The sequence below is a fragment of the Nothobranchius furzeri genome, chromosome 5, assembly GCF_043380555.1.
Source record: "Nothobranchius furzeri strain GRZ-AD chromosome 5, NfurGRZ-RIMD1, whole genome shotgun sequence".
NCBI classification, from domain to species: Eukaryota; Metazoa; Chordata; class Actinopteri; order Cyprinodontiformes; family Nothobranchiidae; genus Nothobranchius; species Nothobranchius furzeri.
The window spans coordinates 68,105,700-68,118,465 of NC_091745.1; the positions used below are offsets into that span (position 1 = coordinate 68,105,700).

A 12,766-nucleotide genomic window follows, 5' to 3' on the forward strand; every position below is an offset into this window, starting at 1 on the left:
ACTCAACAATACGCACAGAAAAGCCTCTTGCATCCATGGTCAATATCAATCAGGAAGTCGGCCATTTTGGACTAAAGTGGCCATTTTGACCCTGTTTCGGCCATTTCTTGGGTCTATATTTGGTTGAACAGTTTGGTCATTTTTCGCACGATCGTCTCAAAAATAGTGTGCGATCGAACAGAAGCGACGGACGATTAAAATGAGACAATAAAATTGACTTTTCGTAAATACTGAAGGGGCGGGACCAGGCCTCAAAGTTCGAGCACTCGCCAAAAAAATTCAAATTGCTATAATTTCATAAATGAAAGAAATACAGTTAAAGGAACTTTCTATGGACAATCATCATCGCCCCCCAAAGACAAATGAATGGTCAATTGATGATGTCACATAAGCCCCGCCCCTTCAGGACTTAAAAGGTCAAGTTTTACTGGGAAATTTTCCAAAATTTGCCCTTTCAAATAATCATCCCAAATTTGTATCAGGTAACTGAAGACAAGTTGGGGTTGCTTGGCGTCACTTTATGGGAGTTTTCTGCAGAAGGCGGGGCTGTGGCGGCGCGGCGAACTCAGGCGTACCACTTAGGCCTTACGTTTGCCTCCCATTTCGTCATTTCTAGAGATATCGCCACGAAACTTCTTGTGAGTGATCCTAGTCCGGCCCCCCAAAAAATCTGATGTGACATTCCGGTGGGCGTGGTCTATTTTCTGAAATAGCGCCCCCTAGGACCATTAAAACTGACAGCCCCAAGCCATGCTTTGACTGAGGATTACGAAATGTGGTACACTAATGTGGTGTCTCAGGACCTACAAAAAAGTCTCTTGGAGCCAAGTGCAAAGTCGCACAGGAAGTCGGCCATTTTGGTCCAAGTGCGCGATTTAGTGGTTTTTGCACACGTTGTTTGGAGAGTGATGCTCCGTCGCCCTTTTCACCAATCGCCTTCACACTTCTGCTATATACTCTTAAGACATAGATGAAAAAATTCAACCGTCGGATTTTAAATAAGTATAAATGTGTGGGCGTGGCTAAGCCTCAAACTCTGACCTGTCGCCACGCCACTCTTTTTTTCACAGCTCCCTATTGGACTCCTTTTATCCAATCACCACCAAACAGTGGCAAGTAGCAGCAGACAAGTTGAGGTCACTAGGTCTATAGTACTGGCAGGTTTCGAATAAAGGCGGGGCTTTGGGAGCATGGCGAAATTTGCCATCACGCCATGGAAATACGTTTGTCTCTCATTTCTTCAATCATTGTGACATTGCCACACAATTTCTGATGAGTGATCCTACTCTGACCCCTAATATAATTGGACAGCTGAAGTTTGTGGGCGTGGCCTATTTTCCGAAACAGTGCCCCCTAGGACCATTAAAACAGTCAGCCCCAAGCCATGCTTTGACTGAGGATCACAAAATTTGGCACACTAATGTAGTGTCTCAGGACCTACAAAAAAGTCTCTTGGAGCCAAGCGCAATATCACACAGGAGGTCGGCCATTTTTGTGCAATTACTCAATTTAGTGGTTTTCGCACACGTTATTAGGAGAATGATATCTCCTCGCCCTTTCCACCAATCACCTTCAAACTTCTGCTATATACTCTTAAGACATAGATGAAAAAATTCAACCGTCGGATTTTAAATAAGTATAAAGGTATGGGCGTGGCTAAGCCTCAAACTTTGACCAGTCGCCATTACTTTATTTGACTTAATAACTCCCATGTGCATGATCAGATCAATTTCATACTTTGTCTGTGTGATCACTGACCACATCTGAAGACAGTGACAATGTGGACAGCTGACATCACCTAAGCCCCTCCCCCTGACTACAGGAAGTCTATTGTTTTATGGTGAACTGCCCATATTTGTCCCCTCTAATTTAGTCAAGATGACACTAACGTCATGCACTGTCTTCATGATGTTGTAATGACCATTCAGATCTGATAGCTTTTCAGAAAGTGAGGGGCTTTGATGCCATGGCGATTTCTGGCGTGACGCTGTGACCTTACGTTTGACTGTAACTTCCACAAACAGCCTCCGATTTGCCCGAGACTGAACATCACATCACCAGTGTGGTAAAGATAGAGTATCTCCTAGGGGTGAGACATGTAATGGTGGGCTCAGAAGGGATGCTGAGTCAGGGTGAGGTGTGGACGAGGAGGCCTTTCACGGTTTCCGGTGTTGGGGTGGCTGACTTTCTGTTTCGACAGGCATGCCCTGATGCCCTCGGCTGCCGGCCAGGATGGAGAAGCGCGGAGCCGGGTTTGGAGAGCGTCGGGGATGGAGCGGAGGGGGTGCTGAAGGAGGGCGAGCAGCTTCGCTGCGAGGGCCGAACGACGCTGCTTGCAGCTTTAATTTTTTTTCTTTCTTTTTCTTCCGCGTCTTTGGACGGCCTTTAGGGGGTCTTAGCATATCCAAAAACTCACCAAATTCTGGCCCAATATAGAAAGTGCGTGAAATTTACATATTTCACTGGCAACGTGAAAGTTGGTAAAAAAATGTTTCAACAGCGCCCCCTGGAAAATTAAAAATACCCCTCCGCTTTGACCTTTTTTCATAGTAGAGTGATGAAATTTGGTACACTTGTAGAACTCAACAATACGCACAGAAAAGCCTCTTGCACCCATGGTCAATATCAAACAGGAAGTCGGCCATTTTGGACTAAAGTGGCCATTTTGAACCCGTTTTGGCCATTTCTAGGGTCTATATTTGGTTGAACAGTTTGGTCATTTTTCGCACGATCGTCTCAAAAATAGTGTGCGATCGAACAGAAGCGATGGACGATTAAAATGAGACAATAAAATTGACTTTTCGTAAATACTGAAGGGGCGGGACCAGGCCTCAAAGTTCAAGCACTCGCCAAAAAAATTCAAATTGCTATAATTTCATAAATGAAAGAATTACAGTTAAAGTAACTTTCTATGGACAATCGGCATCGCCCCACGAAGACAAATGAATGGTCGATTGATGATGTCACATAAGCCCCGCCCCCTCAGGACTTAAAAGGTCAAGTTTTACTGGGAAATTTTCAAAAATTCGCCCTTTCAAATAATCATCCCAAATTTGTAGCAGGTAACTGAAGACAAGTTGGGGTTGCTTGGCGTCACTTTATGGGAGTTTTCTGCAGAAGGCGGGGCTGTGACGGCGCGGCGAAGTCAGGCGTACCGATGTGGCCTTACGTTTGCCTCCCATTTCGCCATTTCTAGAGATATCGCCACAAAACCTCTTGGGAGTGATCCTAGTTCGGCCCCCCACAAAATGTGATGTGAACATCCGGTGGGCGTGGCCGATTTTCTGAAATAGCGCCCCCTAGGACCATTAAAACTGTCAGCCCCAAGCCATGCTTTGACTGAGGAGTACAAAATTTGGTACACTAATGTGGTGTCTCAGGACCTAGAAAAAAGTCTCTTGGAGCCAAGTGCAAAGTCGCACAGGAAGTCGGCCATTTTGGTCCAAGGACTCGATTTAGTGGTATTCGCACACGTTGTTTGGAGAGTGTTGCACCATTGCCCTTTTCATCAATCGCCTTCAACCATCTGCTATATACTCTTAAGACATAGATGAAAAAATTCAACCGTCGGATTTTATATAAGTATAAAGGTGTGGGCGTGGCTAAGCCTCAAACTTTGACCTGTCGCCACGCCACTCTTTTTTTCACAGCTCCCTATCGGACTCCTTTTAACCAATCACCAGCAATCACTGTCAAATGGCAGCAGACAAGTTGAGGTCACTTGATCTATAGTACTGGCAGGTTTCGAATAAAGGCGGGGCTTTGGGAGCATGGCGAAATTCGCCATCACGCCATGGAAATACGTTTGTCTCTCATTTCTTCAATCATTGTGACATCGCCACACAATTTCTGATGAGTGATCCTACTCTGACCCCTAATAGAACTGCACAGCTGAAGTTTGTGGGCGTGGCCTATTTAATGAAATAGCGCCCCCTAGGACCATTAAAACTGTCAGCCCCAAGCCATGCTTTGACTGTGGATTACGAAATTTGATACACTAATGTGGGGTCTCAGGACCTACAAAAAAGTCTCTTGGAGCCAAGTGCAAAGTCGCGCAGGAAGTCGGCCATTTTGGTCCAAGTACTCGATTTAGTGGTATTCGCACACGTTGTTTGGAGAGTGTTGCACCATTGCCCTTTTCACCAATCGCCTTCAAACATCTGCTATATACTCTTAAGACATAGATGAAAAAATTCAACCGTCGGATTTTATATAAGTATAAAGGTGTGGGCGTGGCTAAGCCTCAAACTTTGACCTGTCGCCACGCCACTCTTTTTTTCACAGCTCCCTATTGGACTCCTTTTAACCAATCACCAGCAATCACTGGCAAATGGCAGCAGACAAGCTGAGGTCACTTGATCTATAGTACTGGCAGGTTTCGAATAAAGGCGGGGCTTTGGGAGCATGGCGAAATTCGCCATCACGCCATGAAAATACGTTTGTCTCTCATTTCTTCAATCATTGTGACATCACAACAAAATGTCTGATGAGTGATCCTAGTCTGACCCCCAATAGAAATGGACAGCTGAAGTTTGTGGGCGTGGCCTATTTTCTTAAATAGCGCCCCCTAGGACCATTAAAACTGTCAGCCCCAAGCCATGCTTTGACTGAGGATTACGAAATTTGATACACTAATGTGGGGTCTCAGGACCTACAAAAAAGTCTCTTGGAGCCATGTGCAAAGTCGCACAGGAAGTCAGCCATTTTGGTCCAAGTACTCGATTTAGTGGTTTTCGCACACGTTGTTTGGAGAGTGTTGCACCATCGCCCTTTTCACCAATCGCCTTCAAACTTCTGCTATATACTCTTAAGACAAAGGGAGAAAAATTCAACCATCGGATTTTATATAAGTATAAAAGTGTGGGCGTGGCTAAGCCTCAAACTTTGACCTTTCGCCATTACATTACTTGACTTAACTCCCATCTGCATGATCAGATCTATATCAAACTGTGTCTGTGTGATCATTAACCACATCTCAAGACAATGACAATGTGGACAGCTGACATCACCTAAGCCCCGCCCCCTGACTACAGGAAGTCTATTTTTTATGGTGAAATGCCCATATTTGTCCCCTCTAATTTAGTCAACATGACACTAAGGTCATGCACTGTCTTCATGATGTTGTAATGACCATTCAGATCTGCTAGCTTTTCAGAAAGGGAGGGGCTTTGATGCCATGGCGATTTCTTACTCTGACCCCTAATAGAATTGGACAGCTGAAGTTTGTGGGCGTGGCCTTTTTTCTGAAATAGCGCCCCCCTAGGACCATTAAAACTATCAGCCCCAAGCCATGCTTTGACTGAGGATCACGAAATTTGGCACACTAATGTAGTGTCTCAAGACCTACAAAAAAGTCTCTTGGAGCCAAGTACAATGTCGCACAGGAGGTCGGCCATTTTTGTCCAAGTACTCGATTTAGTGGTTTTCGCACACGTTATTAGGAGAATGATGTCTCGTCGTCCTTTCCACCGATCACCTTCAAACTCCTGCTATATACTCTTAAGACATAGAGGAAAAAATTCAACCGTTGGATTTTAAATAAGTATAAAGGTGTGGGCGTGGCTAAGCCTCAAACTTTGACCAGTCGCCATTATGTTGCTTGACTTAATAACTCCCATGTGCATGATCAGATCAATTTCAAATTTTGTCTGTGTGATCACTGACCCCATCTGAAGACAGTGACAATGTGGACAGCTGACATCACCTAAGCCCGCCCCATGACTACAGGAAGTCTACTGTTTTATGGTGAAATGTCCATATTTGTCCCCTCTAATTTAGTCAAGATGACACTAAGGTCATGCACTGTCTTCATGATGTTGTAATGACCATTCAGATCTGATACCTTTTCAGAAAGGGGGGGCTTTTATGCCATGGCGATTTCTGGCGTGACGCTGTGACCTTACGTTTGACTGTAACTTCCACAAACAGCCTTCGATATGCTCGAGACTGAACATCACATCACCAGTGTGGTAAAGATAGAGAATCTCCTAGTGGTGAGACGTGTAATGGTGGGCTCAGAGGGGATGCTGAGTCAGGGTGAGGTGTGGACGCGAAGGCCGTTCACGGTTTCTGGTGTCGGGGTGGTTGACTTTCTGTTCTGCCAGACATGCTCTGGTGCCCCCGGCTGCCGGCCAGGATGGAGAAGCGCGGAGCTGGGTTTGGAGAGCGTCGCGGATGGAGCGGAGGGGTTGCGGAAGGAGGGCGAGCAGCTTCGCTGCGAGGGCCGAACGACGCTGCTTGCAGCTTTAATTACGCTTTCTTTCTTTCTTTTTTCTTCCGCGTCTTTGACTGGCCTTTAGGGGGTCTTAGCATATCCAAAAAGTCACCAAATTCTGGCCCAATATAGAAAGTGCGTGAAATTTACGTATTTCACTGGCGATGTGAAAGTTCATAAAAAAATGGCTGAACAGCGCCCCCTAGAAAGTGAAAAATACCCCTCTCCATAAAGCTTAGTTTATCGTACAGTTATGAAATTTGGTACACTTGTAGAACTCAACAATACGCACAGAAAAGCCTCTTGCACCCGTGGTCAATATCAAACAGGAAGTCGGCCATTTTGGACTAAAGTGGCCATTTTGACCCTGTTTCGGCCATTTCTTGGGTCTATATTTGGTTGAACAGTTTGGTCATTTTTCGCACGATCGTCTCAAAAATAGTGTGCGATCGAACAGAAGTGATGGACGATTAAAATGAGACAATAAAATTGACTTTTCGTAAATACTGAAGGGGCGGGACCAGGCCTCAAAGTTCGAGCACTCGCCAAAAAAATTCAAATTGCTATAGATTCATAAATGAAAGAATTACAGTTAAAGAAATGTTCTATGGACAATCATCATCGCCCCCCGAAGACAAATGAATGGTCGATTGATGATGTCACATAAGCCCCGCCCCTTCAGGACTTAAAAGGTCAAGTTTTACTGAGAAATTTTCCAAAATTCGCCCTTTCCAATAATCACCCCAAATTTGTAGCGGGTAACTGAAGACAAGTTGGGGTTGCTTGGCGTCACTTTATGGGAGTTTTCTCCAGAAGGCGGGGCTGTGGCGGCGCGGCGAAGTCAGGCGTACCGCTTAGGCCTTACGTTTGCCTCCCATTTCGTCATTTCTAGAGATATCGCCACGAAACTTCTTGTGAGTGATCCTAGTCTGGCCCCCCAAAAAATCTGATGTGAAATTCTGGTGGGCGTGGTCTATTTTCTGAAATAGCGCCCTCTAGGACCATTAAAACTGACAGCCCCAAGCCATGCTTTGACTGAGGATTACGAAATTTGGTACACTAATGTGGTGTCTCAGGACCTACAAAAAAGTCTCTTGGAGCCAAGTGCAATGTCGCACAGGAAGTCGGCCATTTTGGTCCAAGTGCGCGATTTAGTGGTTTTCGCACACGTTGTTTGGAGAGTGATGCTCCGTCGCCCTTTTCACCAATCACCTTCACACTTCTGCTATATACTCTTAAGACATAGATGAAAAAATTCAACCGTCGGATTTTAAATAAGTATAAAGGTGTGGGCGTGGCTAAGCCTCAAACTCTGACCTGTCGCCACGCCACTCTTTTTTTCACAGCTCCCTATTGGACTCCTTTTATCCAATCACCACCAAACAGTGGCAAATAGCAGCAGACAAGTTGAGGTCACTTGGTCTATAGTACTGGCAGGTTTCGAATAAAGGCGGGGCTTTGGGAGCATGGCAAAATTCGCCATCACGACATGGAAATACGTTTGTCTCTCATTTCTTCAGTCATTGTGACATCGCCACACAAGTTCTGATGAGTGATCCTACTCTGACCCCTAATAGAATTGGACAGCTGAAGTTTGTGGGCGTGGCCTATTTTCCGAAACAGTGCCCCCTAGGACCATTAAAACAGTCAGCCCCAAGCCATGCTTTGACTGAGGTTCACAAAATTTGGCACACTAATGTAGTGTATCAGGACCTACAAAAAAGTCTCTTGGAGCCAAGCGCAATGTCGCACAGGAGGTCGGCCATTTTGGTCCAAGTACTCAATTTAGTGGTTTTCGCACACGTTATTAGGAGAATGATATCTCCTCGCCCTTTCCACCGATCACCTTCAAACTTCTGCTATATACTCTTAAGACATAGAGGAAAAAATTCAACCGTCGGATTTTAAATAAGTATAAAGGTGTGGGCGTGGCTAAGCCTCAAACTTTGACCAGTCGCCATTACCTTATTTGACTTAACAACTCCCATGTGCATGATCAGATCAATTTCATACTTTTGTCTGTGTGATCACTGACCACATCTGAAGACAGTGACAATGTGGACAGCTGACATCACCTAAGCCCCGCCCCCTGACTACAGGAAGTCTATTGTTTTATGGTGAACTGCCCATATTTGTCCCCTCTAATTTAGTCAAGATGACACTAAGGTCATGCACTGTCTTCATGATGCTGTAATGACCATTCAGATCTGATAGCTTTTCAGAAAGGGAGGGGCTTTGATGCCATGGCGAATTCTGTTCTGGTGGACGTTTCTGTTCCGCGGACGTGCCCTGGTGTCCCGGGCTGCCGGCCAGGAAGGGGCGCGGAGCTGGGTTTGGAGAGCGTCGGGGATGGAGCGGAGGGGGTACGGACGGAGGACGAGCAGCTTCACTGCGAGGGCCGAACGACGCTGCTTGCAGCTTTAATTTTCGTTTTATTCCCTTTGGCGCGACGATGGCTAGTTTTCATATGCAACCTAAAAATCCAGCGGGAAACGCTTCATAACTGAGTCCAATGCACTATAAGAGGTGAGCAAATTGTTTTATTTTTTGTATGCAGGGTTGTTCTTTTAATTATAATTCACTTTTAAATATTACTTTAGCTGATGAAGAAAAATCATTTTTAAGAATGAAAATGTTTTGTGTAAATGTAGCATGTTTTGTATTAACTTAACTAAATATTCTTGTTCCTGTTGTGTTAGCCATTTTTACATTTTTCTTTGAAAATTATCAGCATTTACAAGTTCGCTTGCAGGGAAGAGTAGTCATAAATAATGATAATTAACATATTTATTAAAAACCCATTTATCTTTCTTTTTTTGGTCATTCTTAGTAAGTCAACATAATTATAAATTCAGGTTTTTATTTAGCAAGTGTTACTTCCTGTTGAGCTGTGTATTGTAAAAAGAAAAAAAAAACAACACAAATAGATTGCAGAGGCAATACAGTTTGTAACTGTATGTGCTGTGTTTTGTAAGTAAGTAAAATAAACTGGAACTAGAAATGTTTATATCTTGATTTTTTTTTGTGTGTTGAATTTTTTGGTCAAATTAATGGTTTTACATTTTTCCTTGACTTTTCAAAGAATGCTTCAAGAATTATACAAAGACTTGATCTGTTGCTATATCAGTGACCTTTTTTTACCTATGACATTCTGAAGATACCAGTATTTCAATGTAATAATATAATTAAATAAATCTATAATTTTTCCTACTAGAATGCCTCTTGGGATGAAGTTGCACTCATACAGAGGGAAAACAAACTAAAAAGAAGACTCTGAGGCTGATTAAATGGCTGCAAAAGAAACACCTTCTAAAGAAGAAGCTGAGATGCCCTGTTTGCCACCATAAGATGAAAATGATATCTGTGGTGAAGAAAGACCAATTTATGTGGTATGAATGCATGATAATGTAGAACATTTAACATCACATTCTGATATTAAAGGCAGGGTACGTAAGTTGGAATTGTTAAAATAATTTTGACCATCTGACCTTGTTCTATGAGAAAAAGTGTGATCTTTCATATTTTATTTTTCTCCTAAGTCCCTCCCCTGGCTTTACAGCTAAACTAATAATTTCTGCAAGCCTACCACACTGGCTAATAGCACTGCATTTCAGATGTTCTCTCACTTGACTCGGCTTTCCCTGCATGTGCACGTTAGGAGGCGTGGCTTTCGGCTCATTCATGAAGGTCGGGGATAGAGCAACAGCCCTTCAAATTTTAAAAGCAAGACACAGTGCTAACTTTATCTCAATATTTATTTATTTTTTAATATAATTTTGTGATAATGTTTATAGGTTCATTTATTTACCTCACTTTTTGGTTTGTTCTCAGGTGCTGCAAAAGAGCAAGTCATAGAAAAGTCTCCAGAACAATTAGAACTGGCTCCCTCTTTGAGAAATCAAAATCTTCTCTTTTCAGTTGGATGAAGTTCATCTACAGGTAGCCTGTGTGTATGAATGTCAACAGGAATAGCAGTTAATAATAGGGCCTCAGTGAGTTTTGATTGGTTTTCATTTCTGTCGCAGATTTTCACAAGGGCTCAGGCAGATAGATATGATTGATGATGATGTGGCTGGCAGCTCCAAAACATTAAGTGCCATGGCAAAGCGTATTCGACAAGTCTGCATCAGTGCAATGGAAAGACACGGAGTAAATAAAGGGCACTGTCTTGGTGGTCACAAAGAATTTGTGGTTATGGATGAAAGCTGTCTCCGTCATCAGCGAAAGGTTGTAAACTCTCAGACCCCTTTGTTATTATCAGTCCAGATCTGAACATGTCCCCTAAACATATAAGTTTTAAGTTTTTACCATTACATTTAAGAATCAATATAGTAAAACTGTTACAACCAAACAAAAACAATCTGTTAATAAACATATTATTATATCAATTACTATGATGATTTGAATCACTTGAGTCAGAATTTAACAAAATTAAAGTTTGTAAAAGTAGTCAATTAATCCATAAAGGAAATGAATGACAGAGAACAGCTTTTTTATTCAACATCTTTGTCATGCTGTTAATAAAGTTAAAATACAATTTACTTTAATAACAGCAATACAATTAAAATGTTAAGATGCAAACTGCATTTAAGAATATACTTTGTAAATATTCTGTTTAACCTTAAACTTTTTTTTATTTTCAGTATGCACGTGGACGCTTCGGAAATGCTTGGAAAAGAAAGAAATGGGTCTTTGGACTGATGGGAGTGAAAGACAAAAGGCGAAGGCTCGTGTTAAAACTTGTAGAGAAACGAACGAGGCGTCACCTTGTTCCTCTGATCAGACAGCATGTTAAGTCGGGTAGTGCCATTATCAGTGATGAGTGGAGAGCCTACAAGAATGTCTTGACAAACATGGGGTACAAACATTACACAGTAAATCACAGCAGGTGGTTTGCTGATCCTCACTCGGGCAGTCATACACAGCATATTGAAAGAGCTTGGATGACAATTAAAGGACATATTCGCAGACTAAGAGGAAATCGTACAGAGATGTTGTTGGAGGAACATCTTAAAGTTCTCGAATGGTCATCTTGGCTTGGTTCAAAACATCCTGATGGACCACTGGGACGCTTATTCAAGGACATATGGAAATCATTCCCAGTTTAACCTGAATCTCTTCTACAACAGTTTTTTTTAGGGAGGGGGTATTTGGTGTATTTGATGAGTTTGGATGTTAAATGTGCTACACTTACAATACATGACCATTTTTGACAGTAGTTAACATAGTTTGTACAAATATTTTAAGCATTTAGTGTAACTCTGAAGTTTAACAAATTTAAACATTTAAGACTAATTTTTGGTATTTATAAATGTTTATTAGTCATTAATAAATAAAGATATGTTTTATACTTTACAATAAGGCTCCAGTTTGTATTTATAAATGTTTATTAATCATTAATAAATAAAAACATGTTTTACACTTTACAATAAGGCTCCAGTTTGTATTTACAAATGTTTATTAATCATTAATAACTAAAAACATGCTTTGCACTTTATAATAAGGCTCCCTTTTGTATTTATAAATGTTTATTAATCATTAATAAATAAAGACATGTTTTACACTTTACAATAAGGCTCCAGTTTGTATTTATAAATGTTTATTAATCATTAATAATCATTAATAAATAAAGACATGTTTTACACTTTATAAGAAGGCTCCAGTTTGTATTTATAAATGTTAATTAATCATTAATAAATAAAGACATGTTTTACACTTTACAATAGCGCTCCCTTTAATCATTGTAAGTATTTATAATGCAGTTATAAGGTACATTAATTATTTGCCCAAAACTGTGTTTACAAATGCTAATAGTGCTTAAAAGATAGGTTCTTAGTTTGAAATGTTTAATATATGAAGTCTAGATAAAGTACATAAGTCAACAGATTTGGTTCACTATTTGGCAAAAAACTAGTAGGTTTAGTCTCTTTCTCACCCTTAATCAATGCATAATAAACATTAATTAGTCATATATAAGGCATTATAGATGGATTAATAATACATTTATAAACCATTTATTAGCCATTTATAAGGGAGCCTTATTGTAAAGTGGTACCTTTAATATAATGTTTAAATCACATGAACTTCGGGTGTGTTACCAATAGTGCAATAAAATCAATAAAGATGTAAGCATTTTGTGTTGGTTTCACTTGTAAGTCGCTTTGGACAAAAGCGTCTGCTAAATACATGAACATAAATCAGCTAAATCTTAGCAACTTCAAAAAATAGAATTTATACAAGTCCCAGTAGGGGGCAGGCCACGACATTCAAACCACCCACTGATGGAAATATTTGCATCCATGATTACAGTTTTGTTAAATTAAGATTAAACTCTAAAATACTGATTTTACCTAAGGTCAAAACCATAAAAAGACACACTTTTATATTTTTTCATGGCATTTATGATAGAATGCCCAAATTTCAGGAAGTCGTTTCATTTGCAACAAGGAGTTGCTGACACCATCATGTTATCATGGCTGCTTTTGCTTCCTTTTGGACGACATTTAAAACATTTTCTGACTCTTTTGGCTCATTTTGCTTTAGATGAGCTGA

General features: G+C 41.3%; 2 protein-coding genes across 9 annotated transcripts in view; both read left to right on the forward strand.

Moving 5' to 3' along the window:
* Nucleotides 1–12,766, forward strand: part of LOC129162659 (uncharacterized) — a 64,776-nt gene that overhangs the window by 19,948 nt on the left and 32,062 nt on the right. The gene's annotated exons all lie outside the window — the stretch shown is intronic.
* On the forward strand, nt 4,634–11,705 carry LOC107380517 (uncharacterized). 6 transcript variants are annotated; one of them, XM_070551042.1, is made up of 5 exons: nt 4,634–9,603; nt 9,873–9,937; nt 10,046–10,153; nt 10,240–10,441; nt 10,858–11,705. In XM_070551042.1, the coding sequence occupies exons 3-5, from the start codon at nt 10,137–10,139 to the stop codon at nt 11,320–11,322; spliced, it is 684 nt and encodes a 227-aa protein (XP_070407143.1). In that variant the 5' UTR covers nt 4,634–9,603; nt 9,873–9,937; nt 10,046–10,136; the 3' UTR covers nt 11,323–11,705. The 6 variants fall into 6 exon arrangements, with proteins under 6 accessions (XP_070407143.1, XP_070407141.1, XP_070407142.1 ...); XM_070551040.1 differs by having other exon boundaries at nt 4,634–9,937; XM_070551041.1 differs by having other exon boundaries at nt 4,634–9,901.

Bases quoted from the DNA above. Each gene is read 5' to 3' on its own strand.
- LOC107380517 (XM_070551038.1), top strand. From the start codon at position 9,999: ATGTTTATAGGTTCATTTATTTACCTCACTTTTTGGTTTGTTCTCAGG. The intron at 10,154-10,239 runs GTAGCCTGTGTG...TTTCTGTCGCAG, and splicing joins TGGATGAAGTTCATCTACAG to ATTTTCACAAGGGCTCAGGC. The intron at 10,442-10,857 runs GTTGTAAACTCT...TTTTATTTTCAG, and splicing joins GTCTCCGTCATCAGCGAAAG to TATGCACGTGGACGCTTCGG.